Source organism: Anabrus simplex, chromosome 1 (assembly GCF_040414725.1).
Source record: "Anabrus simplex isolate iqAnaSimp1 chromosome 1, ASM4041472v1, whole genome shotgun sequence".
Classification (NCBI taxonomy): Eukaryota; Metazoa; Arthropoda; class Insecta; order Orthoptera; family Tettigoniidae; genus Anabrus; species Anabrus simplex.
Window position 1 is genome coordinate 371,987,636 of NC_090265.1, and position 24,169 is coordinate 372,011,804.

A 24,169-nucleotide genomic window follows, 5' to 3' on the forward strand; every position below is an offset into this window, starting at 1 on the left:
AACATATTGTTGCCCAGGCGCGTGCTACTCCATTCTTTCCTGTGGACCGGCAACAGAAGCACACCTAGCATGAGAAGTAGGATGAAATATAAATAAATGTAACTTTTAAATGACATAAAATAAATTATTGAAACTTGGTGAGAGCACTTACGAGTGATTCTTGTACTTACATTTAGTGTGGTATTGCGTGAAGCAGCTGCCCTTGTGCAAAGGAACTTGACTAGCTGAGCAGATGTACCTTGTGTCCTTGCGATTCTTGTGTGCAGCGCATACTCTGCAGGGCTTCTGAGGGTACTTTTTTCCTTCCGTGTCCAATGATTGCTTCAATTGTATGAAGCTTCAGATCTCCAGACATTCTTCATAATAGAGATTTGATTGTTTCACAAGAAGCTGAAACAAGTCATCGCCTAGGAAACTATTTACTACCTGGAATTACTCGCCGTATAAGTGAGGCCTGTAAAACCTGTAAATGGTTCTAGGACTCTGTTTTCATCCTTATTTGTCCTTCCATCAACCTCACTGTCACTACAATCACTGGCATCTTCACTCGTATTATTGTTGCCGTCAACAGACTTGTCTGAACTGAATGTCATACTTTCGCTTCAGCGTGTTTATTTTGATGTTGACGGATACACACCTTCACAATCACTAATACATACACTTTTGCAATCACTAGGGATTTCGGATAAACTATCAGCATGCAATTCTCCAAATATTTCATCATCGTTCAAGCTGTCTTTGCTACGGCGCGCCATGCTGACACTTGACAATACACCCGGCCACGCTGTACTGAGCGTTATGAAACCACACTTCCTGTGCCGAAAGCATTGTCAAGGAAAGAATATATCTATCTAAATTCTGATCAACAAAGACTTAAGTTTGTAAAGAACACGAAATATTTCAATTAATAAACAGTGGAGAGGATAAAATCACACAAGAATGAAGCAATGTGAGAAAATGTTAATTTACGTAGCCGGTCGCCCGCGCACCAATACGAAACTATGTTAATTAACGTAGCCCTTCATTAATGTGTTAATAGTGTGCTTTTTGCAGGTATGTTAATAGTGTTACAGGTGTTCTAATTAGTGTTCAACAGAATGAAAGACTTCAAAGTTACATGTTCCTCAATCCAATAAATCTGTACACTTTCCTGCACCACCTGAATTTCTTCAACTCCATCATCTCACGTGGTATTTCTCCAGAACCAGCATGCCAATCATTTCCATCAGAACTTTTTCTGAACTGAAGTCTCTTCCTTTTGACAACTTTTACCCCTTACTAGTACAAAACCTAGTTACCAGACTCTAGCAAAGTTCTTTCGTGCCAGCAATTACCATGCAGACTACATCATGATAACCTATTTACATTCTCATATTTCAAGATTCTGTTAGTTCTTCTTCACCACTGCCAATCATCTCCTCTCATCCAGCTTCCTCCATTGCAGATATTCTAAGTGCAAATAACTACCAATCCCAAGTACAGTGAACCTCGTTAATGCGTTCCTCATTAACATGTTTTCCCGCTTAGCACGTCGTAATTTCGAAGTCCCAGTTCTCATCATATTAAATCTATATAAAAATACCTCACCTATCATATCACGATTTTTCATTATTACCAGTTTGTACGATCATATTTTTCGTGGCCCTGAAAATGTTATTTGTCACACCTTGTGAAAGAAATGTGATTTCAGACTCTGGAAAGAGATTTTGCCACAGTTTCGTGGTTACGGAAAAAGGGCTTAAATTTCTGAACTTCACAAGATAAGTTGCACCTTTGGGGAGCAAGCCTTTTTTTTTTTTTTTTTTTTTTCTAGGGGCTTCACGTCGCGCCGACACAGATAGGTCTTATGGCGACGATGGGATAGGAAAGGCCTAGGAGTTGGAAGGAAGTGGCCGTGGCCTTAATTAAGGTACAGCCCCAGCATTTGCCTGGTGTGAAAATGGGAAACCACGGAAAACCATTTTCAGGGCTGCCGATAGTGGGATTCAAACCTACTATCTCCCGGATGCAAGCTCACAGCCGCGCGCCTCTACGCGCATGGCCAGCTCGCCCGGTAGCAAGCCATTAGCTTCAAGAATATTCAGTTTTGCTTTCCGGTTTGCAGCGAGCTTGCTGAATAACACAGTGAGCCTCTTTGAGCTTGTATTTCACATTCCATTGAGAAGTTAGAAATGTATTTTGTGTTTAGTGGTACATTGAAGTGTAGCGAATATTTGTCACATGATACGGTAGCCTATATCTGGATTAGGAATATAATCGTGTGAAATTGACTAGCGTGGTGCATATTTGTCTTGCGATAGCCTAGTTATGGATACGTAAGAAGTCGTGATATTTCTTACTGATGAAGACAATTAAAATTTGTCAGCAAGTGTAGTGGCATTCACATCTTTAAGCGCACAGAGGTCACGAATGTTTAAACTCGCACCTTTGAGTTTCGACTCGATCATTCGAGTTGATCGAAGTTTTGGTCAGTTTCAAAATGGCAGCCAAAGTCATTCCTTGCAGTTGCACAGGATCGAGTGTAACCTCCAATTCATTGTCTGTTTATAAGAGCGCGACCAGAAAATAATGTTCAATAACCCACTGCTCGAAATAACAGGCTTCTACCAACATTTGTTTTAGAAAGAGTGTGACCTGCAATAATACTTTGATATTTTTATTGGCCTCTGTGCACATGTTTTCATTGTGTTGTCTGGTGTTTTTTTCACACCTTGCAGTGCACTTATTAGTTTATAATTCCCAGCAGGAAAGGTTTTCATATTTGTTTTCACTTTTTTTTCCACACCTTTAAATACTTTCCTCTCATCTTTAGAAATGGTACATATAGTTTTCACTGTATCCATGGATATACACAACCTAAAATTCCCTCATGTCGGTAAAAATCATATCTAGTGTGTTCATATCCTTCTTGGATAGTTCTTATTTGTATATTCAGTAGTACATTTTCTCGCTTAATACATTCTTGATTGTTGTACCCTGCAGAAACATTTTAATGGGGTTTTACTGTACATTGTCATCATGAAGTATATCAACAGATCTATGAGGAAAGAGTCTTCTCTTTCAGCTATGAATGAGCAGTTACTGACAAACTCCTTTATAAGACTCCTGACTAATCCATCCACTAAAATTTTCCTTCATTCTTGATTATCCTGGAGTGGTGATATGTGCTTGAGTAACTTGAGAGGCAGTGCACAATCATTCCTGACCTCTGTGATTTAATCCACTTTAATAATGGTCTTATTTCTTTTATCAACTTGTATGTGTGGGACCATTTACTGAATTAGTAAGGAAGTATATTTACCGTAAAATCACATTCTTTTTCCTGATACGTTTCTGCTTATGCAGGTCGTTCACAGAGCCTCTTCCAATCTTCTCTTTTTTTCCCACATTGTATTGTTCATCACTGTCTGCCACTGTAGTCCTCTCTGATTTATGTCATCCTCCACCTGATCCCTCCATCTTGTTCGTGGCCTTCCAATAGGTCTTCTTCCAGATTCTGTCCATTCCAGACCTCTTCTTGGTAATCTTTCTTGTCTCAATGGATGAAGCTGTACGCATAAACAGGCTTCGGTGGTGGGGTCATGTGAGGTGAATGGAGGAGGATAGGTTACTTAGGAGAATAATGGACTCTTATGGAGGGTAAGAGAAGTAGAGGTAGACTAAGACGATAATCGTTAGACTCAGTTTCTAGTGATGTAAAGATAAGAGGTATAGAACTAAATGAGGCCACAGCACTAGTTGCAAATAGAGTATCGTGGCAACATTTAGTAAATTCACAGAGGCTTGCAGACTGAACGCTGAAAGGCAGAACAGTCTATAATGATGATGTATGTATGTATGTATGTATGTATGTATGTATGTATGTATGTATGTATGTATGTATTATAACACAGTTCAGACATTTGTTATGCAATTCAGAATTAGAAACATGTATTTCTCCTGACAATTCCATTTTATTCAGTCCTTGCCATATCTCTTCTCTTCTAACCGTCTCATAAGCTTTTTGTGTATCTATGAATGGAACTACGATGCCTTCCTCAAATTCCCATTTCTTTTCTACTACTTGTCTAGCTGAAAATATGGCATCAATAGTTGATCTTCCAGGTCTAAATCCTTGTTGTTCTTCTCTTATTTGAGAATCTATCGTGTTCTTGATTTTTTGGTAAGATTATCTTTTCATAAATCTTCATGCGCTTACACAGTAATGCTGTTCCTCTGTAGTTCTCACAAAGTGCCTTATTACGTTTTAAAAAAAAATAGGTACAATAATTGCCCTTGTCCAATCATCAGGGATCTCTCCGTCAGTCTATACTATCTTCTTAATTCTATACAATCACTGCATTCCAATAGGTCCTGCAGCTTTAATCATTTCCACTGTGATGTCATCTATTCCAGGAACTTTGCCATTTTTCATTTCTAATACAGCTTTCTCTACATCCAACATTTGTAAAACCTCTTTTCCTATTTCATCTGATTGTTTATTTGTCCTTTCCACTGTAATGGTGATATTTTTTTAAATCTTCATCTATTTCCTTGGGTTCATTTGTTTCATTTTGTCCTTCATATAGATTTTGGAAGTATTCTTTCCATACTTTCAAAACTTCTTTTTCTTCCCACACAGATTTTCCATCTTTGTTGATGACTTTTGATGTATTTTCTTTTTGCTTCCTTCTGTTACCTAATATGTGGTATAATATTTTCTTGCCATTCTTATAATTCTCTTCTATCTGTTTTGTAAATTTTTCCCAGGAGATCTTTTTAGCCAATGCTGTCATTTTCCTAGCTGCTCTGCTTAGTCATTTCCACGCAATTCTCTCATTCCACTGTGGAGTTTCTTTGTGCTTGAGTTTTGTTGATGTCCTTCCACAGGTTTCTGCTGTTGCTTTGACTAAAGCCTGTTTGAACCTTTTCCATTCTTCCTCAACATCCTTCCTCTCATCTTTAGGATGTTTAGTTTTAATCTGTTCCCTATGTATCTCTTGGATTTATCTATCTTTTAGTTTCCAGCATTTGATTTTTACCTGTCCCCCCCCCCCCCCCCCCGATATTTACCCCTACTGAATTTCATCAATGTCCCCAATAATAGTCTGTGGTCACCATCAAGATTAATGCTTGGTATCACTTTTCACGTCTGTCAAGCATCTTCTGAATTATTCCATTATTATTATTATATAATCAACTACTGTTGCAAGTTCCAACTGTATCAGGTAAACTTGTGACTATCTCTTTTCATATACCATCCATTACCAGTGATCCATTTATTTCTCAGACACATGTCTAATAACATCTCCCCTTCATCATTTCTGTGATCTTCCCCTTGGCTTCCTATAACTGTTTCATATCCTCCTCTATCATTTCCAACTCTAAGCATTGAATTCTCCTACAATCACAGTCTTGTTAGATGTTACAGCATCCTCCAGTTTAGTGATAAACTCTCCCTTTTCATCTATTTCACAACCTATTTGAGGAGCATGAACCTGGATTATATCAAGGATATTTCCTTCCATCATTAACTGAACGTTAATTATTCTGTCGAAAACATAATCCACTTTGAGTACTTTGTTGACCAGTCCTTTAGCCACTATTATTGCAAAACCATTTCTTCTTTTGTGTCTTCCTGACCACATTTTATATCCCCTCTCCAGCACCTTGCTACCACTCCCTTTTTTTTCTTATTTCACTTAGTCCCATTATAGGTATGTTTCTCTCTGTCATTATCCATGTGATTTCTTGAATTCTTGCATACTTTTCTAAGAAAACTACATTAACAGTCCCAATTCTTATATTTTTCTTTGAACAAATCTGTATATCATCGGAGCCATTTTGGCCGTCATACCTGACAGGATGATAGGAAAAACTTAAAACGGTCCACCTTTTCAATACAAAAAGTTATATTTTATTTATAACATGTATTTGTACTTGGAACTAGTTTCGACGCTGTGTTTGCGTCATCATCAGCCAAAATGGGAAACAGGCAAGCATGTAGGCATTTATGTTACACAAGGCGTTACATTAAACAATACACATCTTACAAGGAGATAAAAACAGGGACGAATATAGGAAACAAATGAATCGTTGAGAAAACAAAAGTTATACAAATTAAAAATAACCTTAACCACACATCTTGCAGTGCGAAAGTGTTCTTCTTGAATGATTCCTGAATGTAAAACACACGCGCACACATTTCTGAGGAGCCAGCAGGCAGGACAAAGTAAAGTGAAACCTTAAGAGTTCTTCTGAGAAGAGTTCATCATTTTTCTATGTTCCGACTAACTAATGAAGTCTCCCTTGAGTTCCTGATAAACATATACAACAGGAAATTCTCCTTCACTCTCCATGCCTGGAAGGCATCCTGGAAGGCCTTTTCCGGAATGTCTTTTAGAGCCGATGTAACATGCGCCTGGATTCTTTCAACGGTCCACCTTTTCAATACAAAACGCACGCGCACACACTTCTAAAGAGCCAGCAGGCAGGAAAAGGTAAGGTGAAAGTGTGTGCGTGCATCTTGTATTCAGGATTCATTCAAGGCAAATATTTTCGCACTGCAAGTTGTGTGGTTAAGCTTATTTGTAATATGTATAATTTTTGCTTTCTCAAAAATGCATTTGTTTCTACATTCGTCCCTGTTTTTATCTCCTCGTAAGATGTGGATTGTTTAATATAACACCTTGTGTAAAAAATTGGGTTAAATGAAGGAGTTATATTATATTCAAGATCATGCTTTCACGTCTCTACACAATATTTAAAATGAAATTTACCGTTGATCTTTATAGCTATTGTTGAGAGTGAAGAAGAATTTCCTGTTGTGTATGTTTATCAGGAACTCAAGGGAGACTTCATTAGTTAGTCGGAACATAGAAAAAATGATGAACTCTTCTCAGAAGAACTCTTAAGGTTTCACTTTACTTTTTCCTGCCTCCTGGCTCTTCAGAAATGTATGCGCGTGTGTTTTGTATTCAGGAATCATTCAAGACGAATATTTTCGCACTACAAGATATGTGGTTAAGGTTATTTTTAATATGTATAACTTTCCCTGTTTTTTATCTCCTTGTAAGATGTGTATTGTTTAATTTTCCTGTTGTGTATGTTTATCAGGAACTCAAGGGAGACTTCATTAGTTAGTCAGATCATAGAAAGAATGATGAACTCTTCTCAGAAGAACTCTCAAGGTTTCACCTTACTTTTTCCTGCCTGCTGGCTCTTTAGAAGTGTGTGCGCGTGCGTTTTGTATTGAAAAGGTGGACCGTTGAAAGAATCCAGGCGCATGTTACATCGGCTCTAAAAGACATTCCGGAAAAGGCCTTCCAGGATGCCTTCCAGGCATGGAGAGTGAAGGAGAATTTCCTGTTGTATATGTTTATCAGGAACTCAAGGGAGACTTCATTAGTTAGTCGGAACATAGAAAAATGATGAACTCTTCTCAGAAGAACTCTTAAGGTTTCACTTTACTTTGTCCTGCCTGCTGGCTCCTCAGAAATGTGTGCGCGTGTGTTTTACATTCAGGAATCATTCAAGAAGAACACTTTCGCACTGCAAGATGTGTGGTTAAGGTTATTTTTAATTTGTATAACTTTTGTTTTCTCAACGATTCATTTGTTTCCTATATTCGTCCCTGTTTTTATCTCCTTGTAAGATGTGTATTGTTTAATGTAACGCCTTGTGTAACATAAATGCCTACATGCTTGCCTGTTTCCCATTTTGGCTGATGATGACGCAAACACAGCGTCGAAACTAGTTCCAAGTACAAATACATGTTATAAATAAAATATAACTTTTTGTATTGAAAAGGTGGACCGTTTTAAGTTTTTCCTATCATCCTTCTCAGTTCAATACGGACAAAAAATGAAATTCTTAGGTTTAAATACCTGACAGATCTGCTACAAATGCTTTGTCACTTTTGGTATTGGTTTTACAGTCAATCCGAGGCTGGTTTGATTGTTGAAAGCGACGTTAATACGCTACCACTGGCTTACTAGGCCTATCATGGTTCTTTGCATTAATATTTTGTTATGCACTAGCTGATCGATGCCTGACATGCATTTTCCCATGTCAGTAAGGTTTATCGTTTCCCTGCCAATACTCGGGAGGCTAATTGCAGTGGTTACCCACTGGGCGATGGGGTCCCCATATCCCTACGCCACCCAGCATTTACTGTTTATAAATGTAGCAGAAATGATAGAGAATAGGCAAGCATTTTATACAATAGTTATTAAATTTCTCTCACCCTTTCATTGATATATTTTACAACATTTGGCAACATATCATTCGTGAAATGGTGATTCCAAGCTTCTATGACAACTGACTCCCTTCTTCCTGTAGATTTTACACCCAGCAGCTGAGACACAATGCTGTATATTAGCATGCATGAATTTTGAGAAGGCTGCACTTTGTAATACTATATTTTCCAGAAGGATATAAATTCCTTTTGAAAAAGGTATATCATCATTTCTGAGGTATTCATTTTCCTCTTCATCGCACTATGTTCTATATTGCTATTAGGTGGTGCTACCTCTAGTTCATCTTCACTCTTCCTATTTTCATTACTCATATTACTTAAATTCTTTCTCTTCCACAACTTGTAGAAGAGATAACATGCCAGTATACTTTTCATAACTTGAATTGTTCATAATGTTTAATAAATTCTCAATTAGAGCAGCAACAAGTAGTATTCTCAAGTCTGGAGTAGCCCTTTGCCCTGCAGGTTTGTGCCCTGAGGTACTACAGAAGGAATGTGAGAAAAGATGTGTGATGGTGAAGTTCATATGCCATAAAATGTAGAAACTGCAGCTAAATCAAATTGTGATGGACACGAAAGACCCCATGGCACCTCTCACAGTTTAAGTAGCCCAGAGGGATTGATCATGTTACTGGAACTGTTTAAATGAGTACTGTATCTCTCGGAATCCAAGACAGTGGTTTTTTCTCAGAATCTCATGTGAAAAATCAAGGGTCGTTTTGCATTCGCGACCTAACAGTAATGAATAACACTGGCAGCTACCACAGTAACCACACTGCTTCCCTTCGCACCCCACACGTGCATAAAACTCAACCTTCCATGAGTACAGTGCTTCTGTGTAATGTGATGGTTCTTGGGAAATAGTGAAGAGAGATTGGCATTCTACTTAGTGGCAGACGGGCTCGCAGTGTGTGTGAGCGACCGGGCAAGCGACAACCTCCTGAATAGATTTAAAAAAATGTCCGTGTATTAGCCTCTACAAAAATGTTTCTCAAATCTGCAAAATGGCATCAAAACATGTTAGCCTTTGAATTCTTAGAAACCGGGCGAGTTGGCCGTGCGCGTAGAGGCGCGCGGCTGTGAGCTTGCATCCGGGAGATAGTAGGTTCGAATCCCACTATCGGCAGCCCTGAAAATGGTTTTCCGTGGTTTCCCATTTTCACACCAGGCAAATGCTGGGGCTGTACCTTAATTAAGGCCACGGTCGCTTCCTTCCAACTCCTAGTCATTTCCTATCCCATCGTCGCCATAAGACCTATCTGTGTCGGTGCGACGTAAAGCCCCTAGCAAAAGAAAAAAAAGAATTCTTAGAAAGGCCATAGCTACTCAGTGGCAGAGTTATAACATGTCTGCTGTACCTGACACTTAGTTTAACAGTTTTACAGACAGCAGGAATATGTTCGTGATGGATCATCATACTGTAAAGACACGTGCAGTATGTATTGCCGGCAAATTTTAAACGGTTCTTGTTGATATTATGATGCCAGTTTTAAGTAAATGATTATTAAACACTCAGAAATGAAGAATAATTGTGCAGCCACAAGAAAATATGACATAACTAAAGCTAATGTTCCGCGTTAGCGTGAAAACAAAGATAGGTGTAATGTTAAAAAAAATGCGTTCAGTGGCCTGCAACAAGGATGCTTTAAAGAAGTCGAAGGTTAAATTGTGAGGTACAGTATGTGCGTGCAAAACGCCAGGGTGAAATGACCATACCACAGCGCAGTAAACTCGTTGACCTTCACCGTCCATGTCTTCATTATACTGTACATCACTAGCCACTGAAGTTGGTCGAAGCCGTCAACTGAGATGTGCGACTAGTGGCAGCCGGTTGGTACCAGACGCTTAGGAAAAGTAACAGTTTTATAGACAGCAGGAATATTTTCCTGATGGCTAGTCATATTGTAGAGACATGGAACAGGTATTGCCTGCAAATTTCCTATGGATTTTCTTCGATATTATGATGCCAATTTTTATTTAATGGTTATGAAACTCATGGAAATAAAGAATAATTGTGCAGCCGCAAAAAAAAAAAAAAAAAAAAAAAAAAAAAAGTACGGCATAACTAAAGCCAATGTTGGGTTTTGGTGTGAAGATAGTCCTGTGTTACTCTACAAGAAAGGCGTTCATATGATTTCACAAAACCCTTTTTAAGCCTGATTTAATTTTTTTTTGTAGAAAATGTGGGGTTCGTCTTGGATTTGGAGAAATACAGTAGTTATTTTCTTTTCTAAAGAGGAAATATGTCTTCTTTGTGTGGAAAAAGAGGAAAGGCATTTTTTAATTATTTTGGTTTTCATAAAATTACAGTCTTGAAGTCTCCTTTCTAAATCATGTGTTTTTTGACAAAACTGAATTCTTTATTCTCATTACAGAATATACAAAGTTATGCACACATACTTACCATGCTCCATTTTCAGCCCTCCATCCATATACCCCATTGGTGATCTTTTAGTTGTCATCCAGCTTTAAACCTTGCAATGTTTTTTTTTTTTTTTAAATACAGTGTGCCTATCAAACTAAAGAAAATCAATGGGTATCTTCCTCTGCACACACTCTGTATGCTGACATTTTGATGTAATAATATTCCTAACATTCCTAGTGTGCCATTCCACTATTCCAGCAATCAAGCTCAATCGAATTAAGATGAATACGATTACTAGTAATAAAGTTAGACACAATGAATAAATTATATAAAATATCAAGGAATTAAGAGTAATGTAAATTCGGAATAAGATCGCAGTGGCATTGACCAAGACAAAATAGATATTCGAATTGTTAAGATGGACACTGTTTAAAATTACAAATGAAAGACTATCTCAAGTGAGTGGACATGTTCCGATGAAGAAGCTGTAAAAATCGTGTCAAATTATTAAAATGAGAGGAGAAAATAAGAAAAGAAAGCTACTTACAGCATATAAATAAGCAGACAGTAGAAGATATAAAAGATTAATCAAGTACGCGTGAAATAATAAAAATACGCCACTTATAAATTGATTTGCAGCAGCATATGGAAAGTGGAGCGTGGCATTGTATGGAAGTGAAACATAGACGATAACTAGCTTGGAAAGAAAGAGAATAAAAGCTTTTGAAATGTGGTGTTACAGAAGAATGCTGACGGTGAAATGGATAGATCGAATCACGAATGAAGAGATACTGAATCGAATCGGTGAGAGGAGATTGATTTGGCTAAATTTGATTAGAAGAAGGGATAGAATGATAGGACTCATCTTTAGACACCCAGGACTTGTTCAGTTGGTTTTTGAAGGAAGTGTAGGCGCTAAGAACGGTAGGGGTAGGCTAAGATATGAATATGATGAACAGATTAGAGAAGATGTAGGATGCAATAGTCGAAATGAAAAGTTTAGCACAGTATAGGGTGGCATGGAGAGCTGCATCAAACCAGTCTATGGACTGATGACTCAAACAACAACAGCATGGAAAGTGCAACAACAAGGCCATGATTACAAAAGAATATTCAATATATCACAACATGAACGATTAACAACTAGTAAGCCATTCTTCACGAGAATAAATTGAAATATTTGCAGATGTATTGGAGATCTAATAGAGATATTGATATTATACAAAGCAATATTAAGTGGAATCAAGTAGATAAATCATGTTAGAAGGCTTTGAAACTGTTATTATGTCACAGCTGATTTCATCATTGTATTTTGTATTCTAAATTGAGTTTTTGAAGGAAACTATGGCTTGCTAAGAAGATTGGGAGTCTACTATCTGGTTGATTCTGAGCTGGACCGACATGGCAGAGATGAATCCTGGTTCCCGATAACATCACGATGACCGGCCAAGTAGAATGACCAGAATCCAGACCTATAGAATATGACCAAATGATAGATATCATTCCGGAAAGCGATCGAAAAAAATAAAGATTTTCTAACAACACGTATATCGATAAGTAGCAACAAGGTTAGGATGTCTTTAGTTAAAGCCTACATTGATAGATATGTGTTTAGAGTCTTCAGAATGACTTAATTGCGAGAGATTATTTATACCAGTGACAAATCCAAGTTAGGGAGTGAAATAAAGTGTTAATAATGTTCCAATGAAAGCAAAGAATCCTGATTAGCCATATGTGAAATGTTTATAAGAGGGATAATTTTAGGATCTTCAATACACAATGCCAAGTGATATTATGATATATAGAGGTTATATATTACTGTAATAAATTAGGATATGCATTAAATATGAATGTAATGGCAGATTGAAGACATGTTAATGTTATTTGAGAAGATATTGATCCGATACTACGAATATTTGGAAATAAGGTTATTTGAGCGTCAGATAAGATATATAGTTGAAATATGTGAAAGAATATGAAGTGATATAAGATGAAATGAGTTATGATGAAGACATAACGATGTTATGCATTGAGAATGAAGAATGTATTGAAGGATTATGTAATTCTAAGATGAAATATGAGATGTAAATTATTTATTTGAAGAGTAAGGAAAGGAATATTGATGGACAGCAGGATCATATATGTTTATTATGCAGCAACAGTGTATTATCTGAGAATCCATATCCAATATTAATGGTGTAATGGTTATACATACATGGAATGTTATTGTAGGTCAAGATCATCAAAAGGAATTCTTATAAGATTGATTGATTATATGCACTTGGATATTTTAACCTAATATTTCTATTTTGAAATCTAATTTTTTCCAAATAATGATGGCATAACGGAAACTAACATGGATAATTATCATATTGTGTGATAAATATATCATATAATCGCGAATACCAACCACCACCGAATAAGACCCACACCCTAAATTTGAGATGGCAAAATACGGAAAAAATATAAAAAGTCAAATAACTTGCATACCTATTTAATTTTCTTCAAATATACAACAAATATAAATTCAGACAGGTTACATTTAATTAAATCATCACAAAAATCATAAATAAATTCGTCCAATACTCAGATCATTCACAATTCACCATCGTCATCTGAAGTTTCACCATAGGAACTTTCGTCGCCGGTATCTTTCCACAAATAGTCGTCCTCACTACCGTCCACTGAAATTGAGATTCCACATTTCTTAAAGCTTTTGGACACTAGATCATTAGGAATGCATGCCCATGCGGTCTTGATCCAGCTGCATATTAGTCCCAGTTCAGGTCTCTTCACTCGTCCGGTTGGTGTTAATGCGTGATCACCATCAGACATCCATTCGGTGTACAACTGTTTCATTGCAGTTTTGAAAAGCCAGTTCACGCACACATCCACCGGCTGTAGAATAGAAGTGGTGGTGGTGGTGATGATCATCATCATCATTACAAATCAGAAGAACGAACATTAATTAAATTATAAACTTATTTTCACATTTTACGTTTCTCATCTATGTAATTATTATTTTCTTGAATAAATAACATTAATTAAGGTTAATATGATGTGTTATTGATGTTTTCCATGCTAACAAAGATCATCTTAAATTATCCATTAAATTATCCATTTTCTTGCAATTTCATGATACGTCAGATAGAGATGTCCATCAATTCTGATGATTGATAGATTTATGTAGCGTATCAGCATTGTTTGAATCCCACGTTAAAAATATTTATGAAGATAGAAATAATGACCCTTGAGATCTAGTCGGGATATCTTTACGTCACCTGTCCTGGACGCGGAAAGGGCGTACTAGGAAGTGCATTAATGCAGAATACAAGGATGGACATTGAGATGAGTAAGAGGGTGCAACAGGGCAATGCATTCTACCAGAGTGTAACAAATCTTGCCTGGAATAAGGAAGTACCAAGGATGTATAAAGAGATAATGTACAAAATGTATTATGCTTCCATATTGACCTATGTGGCTGAGACCTGGACAGTGACAAGTAGGGAGGAGAGTAGAATTCAAGCCAGTGAAATGAAATACCTAAGAAGTATGATAGGAAAGACAGAATAAGAAATGATGATGTAAGGAGTTTGGAATGGTAAACCTAAATGAGAGGTAAACTAAGGTGGATTTGACTTGTAAGTTGGATGGAGGAGGAAAGAATACCAAAACAGATGTTGGAGATGAAGTTCAAGGGAAAGAGAGAGACCTAGAATAAGGTCGATCAATTCAGTAAAGAAGAGTGCAAGAAGAAGAAACCTGGACTGGGACAAAATCATGGAAGAGGAATGCTGGAAGGAGAGAGGAAGGTGAAGAAGTCCCATAAATGCCACGACCCAGCAGGAGCTGGGTAAAGGGAAAGGAGGAGGATGATGAAAATTCCTAACAAACTAATATAGCTGTAAGCTTTTTTTGTTTGCAGACATTATCATATGACCATTTTCTAATCAATTTTTTTTTTCAAAACTTTCTGAATTTTCAACCCACAATAAATAATAATATCCCCTAAAAACTCATTGTTAGTGTTACGGAGTTATCGTGGTAGGCGGAGGTGAAAGAAGGAGTGGGCTGGAATAGGTCTCAACTACAAAATTAAAGTTAATTTAAAACTTTAACAAAGGTTATATTTTCTTTTCAAAATCAACAAATAACAGAGTATAACAGGTACCAAGTAGCAGATCAACAAATTAAGAAATTGCAAATTACAGTTCGTTACAAGATTTGGGCTTCGAGCCCCAAGTATAATTTCTGAGCTCTCAGCTCACAACCACCAGTTACCAAAGGGCAGAAAACCCCTAATTGCATTGAGCACTCGCTCCCAACATTTAACCTCAAGCCTCCCAGAGGCACCTTTACCACAACACCATAAAGAGCTGACCCGCTCTCGATCTTTCAAGCCTATAAAGGCAATAACAGACTTTTACACAACCTGCCAGCAAGGCATAATAAAGTAACAGGGGTATCTCGTACCCAATCTACTGGGCCTTAGTGTGTGAAAACTAGGTTAATATAAATGGCCCAAAACAAAATGATGGAGGCGTGAATTTGCACTCCTAAATCTACAGTTTAAAACCTAAGTGGCTCTAGGCCGATACACAGGGGCTAATCCCAAGCTAGGGAGGTGACTCATATGAGAAAACTTTAATACATTAAGGAAGAGAAGAAACTGTTATGAAAACGTAGTCACCTCAATTTCAAAATGAAGGGGAGCTCGAGAGGGTAAAGCACTCTCTATCCCTGCTTTACAGTAAAAGAGATTTGTAGTTTTTACATGGACTGAAACGGAATTTACATTTTAAAGAGATGGGTTACATATTAAAGGTTTCGAACCCTCCCCGAGAGTTAGACTGCTGAGCTAGTAAGAAATAAAGATGTTAGAAGGCCATTACCTTGTTGAAGAGCTGCTGTCTGAAGAATGAGGCGCTTCCCGCCCCCTGCTACATATTCGTACATAGAGTAAGATGTTATACGAGTGGCCCGGAGACAAGAAAATCAGCAGTTTTTATACCCTCGCGGAAAATTCGAGACCTTTCAGGGGTAATTAAGACCCGCCCTCTTAACTTTATTGGATAGCTTAGAGCTACATACCCATATCGAAGAAGACATACATGATTGGCTGAGAATTAATTAAAGAAATTTGGGATTGGCTAAGTTCAAACCTGGCGGAAGGAAGGATTAATATTGCCAACCCAAAAATAAAAGACAACAACTTTTGAATACAACATTTCTTCAAGAAGGTTCATTCCTTTGCAGCAGAGTGCATGATCATAGTTTTTTTGTAGAGACATCTGGTAGAGAACGTCCACACTTCTTGATCAATGACAAACAAAAACACATCAAAATTCACACAGAGTCATCTTCTGAGAAACTGTTGAGTTAATACAGTTTTTTAAAGTTCAGGCTTTCTCCTGTAGAGGAGTTTCAATTGGCGCAATATTTGAACTAGCGGCGTGGAAATGTACCGGCCGGTACAGTTAGTACTCTAGTCATTGTTACTTGCATGTTCTCCATTTTAATTCAGTGGGCATGACTATTGTTGTAAACATTTTTTGCAAAAATTAAAAATGTTTAAACCTTTATACTGAAGGAGACGTTCATGACAGTTAAGCAATGTCTAGAGCAGACTGTCCGGTTGTTCAGCCATATCACAAGCTAACAACTTGAAGACTCACTGTGAAGAATCTCTTGATAGTTGTTGGTGATAAAAACATACTTTTATAATAAAGACATCCAGTGACAACTTTTACTTGAGGTATTGTTTCAAAACTAGCATTTTGCAAGAAGTTTGAAATTTATATTGATATTCTGAGCATTCAGAAAAAGTAGTATAGTCTCATCTCTAGTTTTTATAATTTATTTGTTCAAATACAGGTGGAAACCCTCAGGCTGCTTGGGGAGGAGGTACTGCCTTGCAAGATGCACGACATCATCGCCATTGGCAGCGAGTATTGGCTCAAGTTTGTGGACTGCAGCTTTCAACCTTGAGCTTCCCACTTCCTTGCTCTGGAACTGTGTTAGGTGGAACTATGGAACTTCATGGTGCAAACATCTCATTGGCTTGTTTTCATGGCATCAACTTCAAGTCAAAGTCTTGGGCTCTTTTCTCCCTTAAGGAGCCATGCATTTCATTTGCTACAGAAGCCCAGGAAGTGCCCTCTGCTGAAGGTGAGTTACAGTATCATGTAGAGGTCTGCATTATCTCTGATTTTTACCGGCGAGTCCTGCTCGCCTCTCTGGCTCTCGGGAGTATGCGGCCGAGCGTCCTGTGCAGCCGGTTGCGGGCTACCGATCGCCAGCGACTGGCCGAGTGCGCCAAACGCTCGGCCGGCCGCCAGTAACCGGTGAACTCAAGTGCCAGTGAGCTGCGCTTCTCCGGACTCCTTGAGATCATAGGCCACTACTTTACAGTGATCAAAGCAAGGTAAACGGTCGTAACATTCAAGTGCCTTCTTCATATTACCTCCTTGGTCGGTGACAAAGTAACATTTAGTAAGATCATTCTTGTTAATTGCTAACTCAGGCAACCGCTCTTCGATTTCATGCCGAATGTTCTCTTCTGTGTTAGGTATGTCCGGAAAGCGTTTCTAGCTGCTACTCATCGTTAACATACTGCGATGTCAGTCAAAAAATGTGTCTTGTTATAGTTATCAGGCCACAGATCAGCGTCTAAAGCGCACATTTTCTACTTTGGGGCACATATTAGCTTAGGCACCATTGTCGCACGTATTTTGTCAGCCTTTTCTTTAACATGCCGTGATACAGTGCTAGGGTGCAACGCTTACGACCTTTACTTGCTTGAACCATAATGCTGTCTGCACTGCTCAAAGCCCAGTCGCAAACTGATTTTACACACGATTTCTAATGCAAATCCGCACTGTTGAGCGCGCGGCGGTTTTACTGTCACCGGCCGGGATTATGAATATGCTCGAGCGCCCAGCAGTGCTCGACAGTTCCACCAAGAGGCGAATGACGACCGGCCACATGATCCATTAGACGGCCAGAGCCTTATCGCAACGTGGGCTTTTCCCAGCCATTGAGCAGCGGCAGGAACTGGGCAATGCTCGATCGGTTGTTTTCCTTCAAATGCAGAGCTCTAGTATCATGTTTAAATTAAATTTTCAGGTCCAGTCAATAAAATATTATGTGTACATGATTTTGTAACTTGACAAATATCTTTAACTGTGTTAGTCATGTTTGTATTGTTAATTCACTTAGAAGGTTTAAGATGACACCACAGTCTAATATATACAGTCGCAAAGCTCTAATAAGAGGAAGGTTCATCCACTTGACAGCTAGAGCGACACTAGCACCTATATCGGCGAGGTAGAGGCAACTTGCTAGCAGATAACATGGAACGAATTACCACTACAGTCTAAAATGGTCATAACTTCTGAACCATTCATGCAAATAATGTCCTGACAAGGTTATTGTGATCCTTATGAAATAGTGGAGAAGGTCAAACAATCAAACAATCTTGAGGAGTTATTTTTTTTACCATGGACTATAACATAAAATTGCTTCTAGAGGGCAACCAGTTGGAAATAGATATAAACTATCGCAGACTTTTTTGTAGACGTTTCTGTGCTCTACAATTCGTATGCTTACACTTGGGGTCTATCGTTTATGGTTCGGGCAGCGTAAGCCAAGAAAGCAAGTGACCGACCATGGTAGAGCGCTGGCCTTCTTAGCCCAACTTGGCAGGTTCGATGTCGGTTGGTCAGTCACTTGCTTTCTTGGCTTACGCTGCGTGAACCGTCAACAATAGACCCCAAGTGTAAGTGTATGAATTGTAGAGCATAGAAACCTCTACAAAATCGTCCGCGATGGTATATGCCTATTTCTAACTGGTTGCCTTCTAGAAGCGATTTTATGTTAAAGTCCGCGGTAAAAAAAACTCCTTAAGATTAAATAAATATTTCAATATTATCCTCGAACTCCTCATCGAAATAAATTGTTTGACCTCCTCCACTATTTCAGAAGGATTACAATAACCTTGTCAGGACATTATTTGCATGAATGGTTTAGAAGTTATGACCATTTTGGACTAGTGGTAATTCGTTCCCTGTTGTCTGCTAGCAATTTGCCCCTACCTTGACGCTTGGAGCGCTGTAGTCACCTCGGATGAAAAATATAATCAGAGCTTCGCGACTGTATATATTAGACTGTGATGACACGACATATGGGGGCATTTTCAGTGCGTATGAACGTTCGATAACGTGTTTCTACCCTATCCCGATTAAGGTTTCAAAGAAAGTAGTCATATCATTGATAAAGATACCATCTGCCTAGAGCTCAAATTGAAAACATTAACTTATTTACATTATTATTGTTGCTATTGATGCTTTCATGGCCCGTACTTATAGACATGATATAGGCTTTTGGGCTCTTGCCATGTCAAGAAAATAAGGTGAAATTCTTTATGTTTCACAGAGATCTATGCTCTGCGTCATCAGAAGTAAATCTCAACTCTCCTCGAGAACGGCTTCTAAAACAATGAGCTTTGAATTTAGACATTAGACATTTACTTTATTCTTTTAAAACATTGTGAAACTAAGCCATAATAAATACAAATATTTCATAAAGATCTCCTTGTTAGTACAGTGAAATGTAATTGTAACGAATGCCAGTATAACAAAATGTTCAGAATAGCAAAATTATTTTTAGGCCCTTTCCCTTTTCTGTATTTAACGTATGTTAAAATGTTTCATTGTAACGAATATCAAACTTTCAGTATAACGAATTAAAATGTAGCCTTTTTCTTCAAAATATAATTGAAAATCGTCCTGTTTCACTTGTCGGGTATTTCGCACAACATGTCTCTATACAGCTAATACCAGACAGCACAGACTGTAGAACACACAGGTGAAACTACCCGATTACAAATCAGGGGAAAGTAAGCAAACTCATCACAGTTCTGACGAGCTGGTTGCCTACCCAACAGCACGTGAAGATAATCTTATTCAGTTTTGGTGTACCGGTACTGAACGTCATTATAGTAAAGCCTCGTTAATTCGAAGTAGTCGGGGCACAAAAATTGGACTTTGAATTAACTGTCAACTCATAATCAGAAATGCCAAACCTTGCCTCATCACAAAATATTCAAAGGCCCATTACTGCATGCAATTAATCTTGATTCACATTTTAAACATTTCAAATATCATGGAATAAGCCATTTCCAAAATGCATCCAATAAGGTACATTTACAGTACAGTATTCAGATAATGCACTCGTATAACTCGCTGACAAACATAACCTCACGCAACAAAAGAAAAACAAAGCATGATTCAAAGACGAGGAGAAATCTATGCTGGCTCTCATCTGCAAGTGCTTTATTCATTGGATTACTGTACTGTATGAATTTTATATGCCCTATACTTGCACTGAAAGTGCCCGACGCCCTTAAAACGTCGTAGCTCATTGAAGTGTCCTATGACGAGGGGATAAAGTGTGCATTGCAACACAGTACAATGACCCCAACTTTTGTATGATTTCTTGGCTGGTACTTCTCTCCTTTAAAATCATAAGTCCGTTTGGGCTTGGCATTAAAAGAAACAATGCCGTTTCATCGGCATTGACAATAAATATCCTTCGGGGCATACGAATTGATTGTATGAGCCATGCTTTTTTGCTAACTGTTGGCAATGCCAGTGTTCGCGGATTCTGTTTCTCCGCTCACTGCCTGCTACATGATATTGTGGTGTTCCTTAAAACGCCGAATACAACAAAATTATGATTTCACTCGAACCTAGCAAATATTAAGCACACTGTATAAACACACCGAAGTGAGTGAAAGTGCAGAAAGCTGCTCTGTATGTTCCAGAAGACGCGTTCTATCATGACGTGGATAAATGTTGAATTTAAGTTACTCTGAAATAAAATACTATCTTTTTTAAATGTAAAGGCAGTTTTGAATTAAATTTGTGTTAAATTCAAGTGCAGTCGTTGCTAACTATCTTGATTATTGGTTGGTGTATGGGAGTGTTCAGAAGAAAATCACAGACTTTTTCAAAAAATAAAGTTGAGGCGATAATGTACTGGTACAGGGTAAAATTTGAGAATGCTGAAAACTTCTTTCAAGTACCTGTACTTTATATCATTACTTTATGTAAATATATGTATCCTAATTTTGCTCTCATTTAATAAATACAGTAATAAGTTTTTTTATGTGTAAATTCATACTGAAATAACGTAGATTCTTCAACAGGTTTAGCAATAGGAGAGTTCTTAAGAATTGACTTATTTCAGTATAACAAAATTTCATTATAATAAATTAATTTCTGAGGTCTTCAAAATTTTATTATACTGGTAATTTACTGTACATTGTTTCCACCACTTTCTGCCTCTGAGGTTAGGCTCAAGTCAGAGAAATCGGCAAATGGAAAACCACGTTAAGGATGGCCAATAGAGGAATTCTAATTTACTGTATCTGTTTCTTAAACCTGTAGTCACTAACCTGAGGTTATGCTGAAGTCAGAGAAATCTGCAAATGGAAAACCACGTTAAGGATGGCCAATGGAGGAATTCTATTTTACTGTATCTGTTTCTTAAACCTGTAGTCACTAACCTTATTGGCTGTAACTTAATCATGTGATATTTACAAGAACAGAACTTTTTGACTGTTATTCAAATCCTTGAGGAATACAACGGGAAACTACCTCACTTCTCATTTCCCTTGTATGCCTATTCAGTGACTCCTAGGCCATATATGACAGCTGATGACAGAGCTGTTGGGTGCCCATCCAGCCTCTGTACTGAGTACTCAACGTAGATGTGAGAAAAGGAAGAAGAGGCTGCTGAAAGTACTACATATGCCAGAATCTTACAGTTTTGACTGTTCATTATGAAAACCAGAACATGCAACGTAATGAATGTTAGGCACAAAAATTAAAGTGCACATTTTGTGGATTGATGGAAGAAATTTTGTTTTTTATTCTCTCATACTTTCTCCAAGTGTAGAAGCAAAGGCACAGGTGAGTATGAGAGGTTCTATTAGGCTTCATTGTTCCATCCTTGAGGATCATCAAAGCTAGTGTATAACTACAGGAATAAGTGATTCATAGTAAAGATGAAAATAATATGGAAGAATAAAAGAAAGTGATGGGCAAATGTGTAGAAGACATGGAGGCTAACAGATACAATATATAATATTATACAGTACAACATTATGCTATTTTCAAAATTTCTTCCTCTCATAAGATATTTCTAGGAATTTTGTCAATTAGAGGCATTCCTCTTATAGCCGATGTTCAAAACTACATCAAGAATTCTGGCAATTAGACGTTAATTTATAAATCCATATACAGAGACAGTTTCAAATCCATTTTTATTTTGTTGGTAGTGGTTTTATTTCACACAACCCCAGTTTTTCTTCTTCTGCTTCGCATATATCGTGCTTAGGTGCAGAGTCTGCTTGCTGGCTTGCTTTCTGGCATTTCACTCAATATAAAGTGTTGTCAGGGCTAATGCTCATCACATGCATGTTTTAGTGAGCTGGTCATGCCACCACTTTTTTAGGCTAACTGCCTGGCCATTGTCCGTCAAGTGACATGTGGTATGCTGTCTTCGGAACTGTAGTCTCACTGCGTCTTATAACATGGTCGTACCGGCGTAGTTGCATCTGGCACATATTCCCACAATGAGCTCTATCCCTCCCTATCAACATCTACGTTTTCATTCCTCGCACAATCTGATTGTGTGAGGTGCAGGGGCTGGGGCAGCATTCTCATTTCCATATCATGGAGTTTTTGCTCATGTTAGGCAGTTTCAGGCAAGTATGTTGACCCATATGGGGGAACAGAGCAAACAGTAGATTTACAGAATATTACCTGTGTCGCTGGAATCTTATGGTGTTTTAAAAAAAAATGCTATTTGTTCGGGGCATCGACCTATAGAGATCTCTTGCACCTAATCTTATGGTTAGAGAGCACTCCTCTAGCTTGTCTCCATTTAAGCCAAGTTGCACTGATGTGCTCGGGGATCCGGGAGGGAGTCACCATCACTCTGGATAAGTGAACCAAGATACTAGAACTTAGTAAACTTACTCAGTTGTGTCCCACTGATTTTAATTGTGCCATTTCGTTGCCATAAGACCTATCTGTATCGGTGCGACGTAAAGCCCCCAGCAAAAAAACAAAAACAAAAAAACTGTGTCATTAGTTTGAGGTCCATATTCCATATACTTTTTCATTAGATTTAGTTACATCCTGTACATACCACTCGTACACTGCGTATTCCAGTTCTTGCCGGATCTCTTTAGTACAGAATTGACCCTGGATGTGGTTTCTGAGTACTTTTTCAAAGAATCAGCCAGCTTGCAGTTTTGCCCAGTATGCATGCCGATATAGATAGTAGCCAGTCGTCGTCGTTGAACTTGCTTCTTTAGGTTTCTTCATACTTGATTGGCTAGCCCTCGCCCACTTCTCACACCATCCAGGCAAAGTTGATTTGTGTCGCTTCCTTGGAATACTGTATCATACTTGATGCGAATGATCTTAAGTGGTGGTGCTTATTGTTTTAAGAGGAAGTACAGCTTGGCAGCCATCCTCTATTAACACTCTCAATCATCATCATCATCATCATCATCATCATCATCATCATTTCCCTTTATCCAGCTGTAGCCGGGTAGGGGCAAATATGGTTCCTCTCCACTTTCTTCAGTCTTTCCACCACTCCTCCTCCAACACTGTGTCCCAGTCCAGGTTTCTTTCTATAATGCTGCTTTGGATGGTATCCTTCCATCTCAATCGTGGTCGTCCACGGCCTCTCCTTCCTTGGATTTGCATTTCTATCACCTTTTTTGGCATTCTTTCGTCGCTCATTCGCTTTATGTGCCCAAACCATCTTAGTCGGCTCTTCTCTATTCTATCAGTCATTTTTTCCACTCCAATTTCTTCCCGGATTTTCTCATTCCTTATTTTGTCTCTTCTACTCTTCTGTATCATACTCCTCAAGAATTTCATTTCGGCTGCCTGTATTCGACTCTCATCCTTCTTTGTCATTGTCCAAGTTTCTGCTCCGTAAGTTGTTATGGGTACGTAATACATCTTGTACATAGTATCCTTTGCTTCCATTGGCACATCTTTGTCCCATAACATATTTCTTACACTATGATAGAAACAACTTCCAGCTTGAATCCTTTTACTAATCTCAGCATCCAGTCGAGCATTCTCCATTAATTCACTCCCCAGGTATTTAAACGTTTCCACTACTTCCAGGGGCTTGTCTGCAAGTCTAATCTGACCTTTCCCTTCTTTCTCCCCTCTAGTCATAACAAGAGTTTTACTCTTTTCTACACTTATTTTCAATCCACATTCTTCAATCTTCCCATTCACCACATTCAACTGTTCTTGAACCTTCCTGTCGTCTTCTCCCCAAATCACAATATCATCTGCAAATAACATCATGTTCATTTCTCTTCCTCCATATGCTGTTTTTGCTGTTCTCATGATGTCATCCATTACTATTGTAAACAGGATTGGTGATAGAACACTTCCCTGTCCCAGCCCACTAGTTATTTTGAACCACCTTGTTCTGCCAACTTGTGTTTGCACGCAACTACAACATTC

At 38.2% G+C, this 24,169-nt stretch overlaps 1 protein-coding gene across 1 annotated transcript in view; it reads left to right on the forward strand.

The window, feature by feature from the left end:
- The window catches only part of tweek (transmembrane protein KIAA1109 homolog tweek), an 843,591-nt gene that overhangs the window by 767,729 nt on the left and 51,693 nt on the right, over positions 1-24,169 (forward strand). Inside the window, 1 exon segment of the mRNA XM_068226772.1 lies at positions 16,476-16,786. Coding sequence (XP_068082873.1) covers positions 16,476-16,786 — 311 coding nt within the window.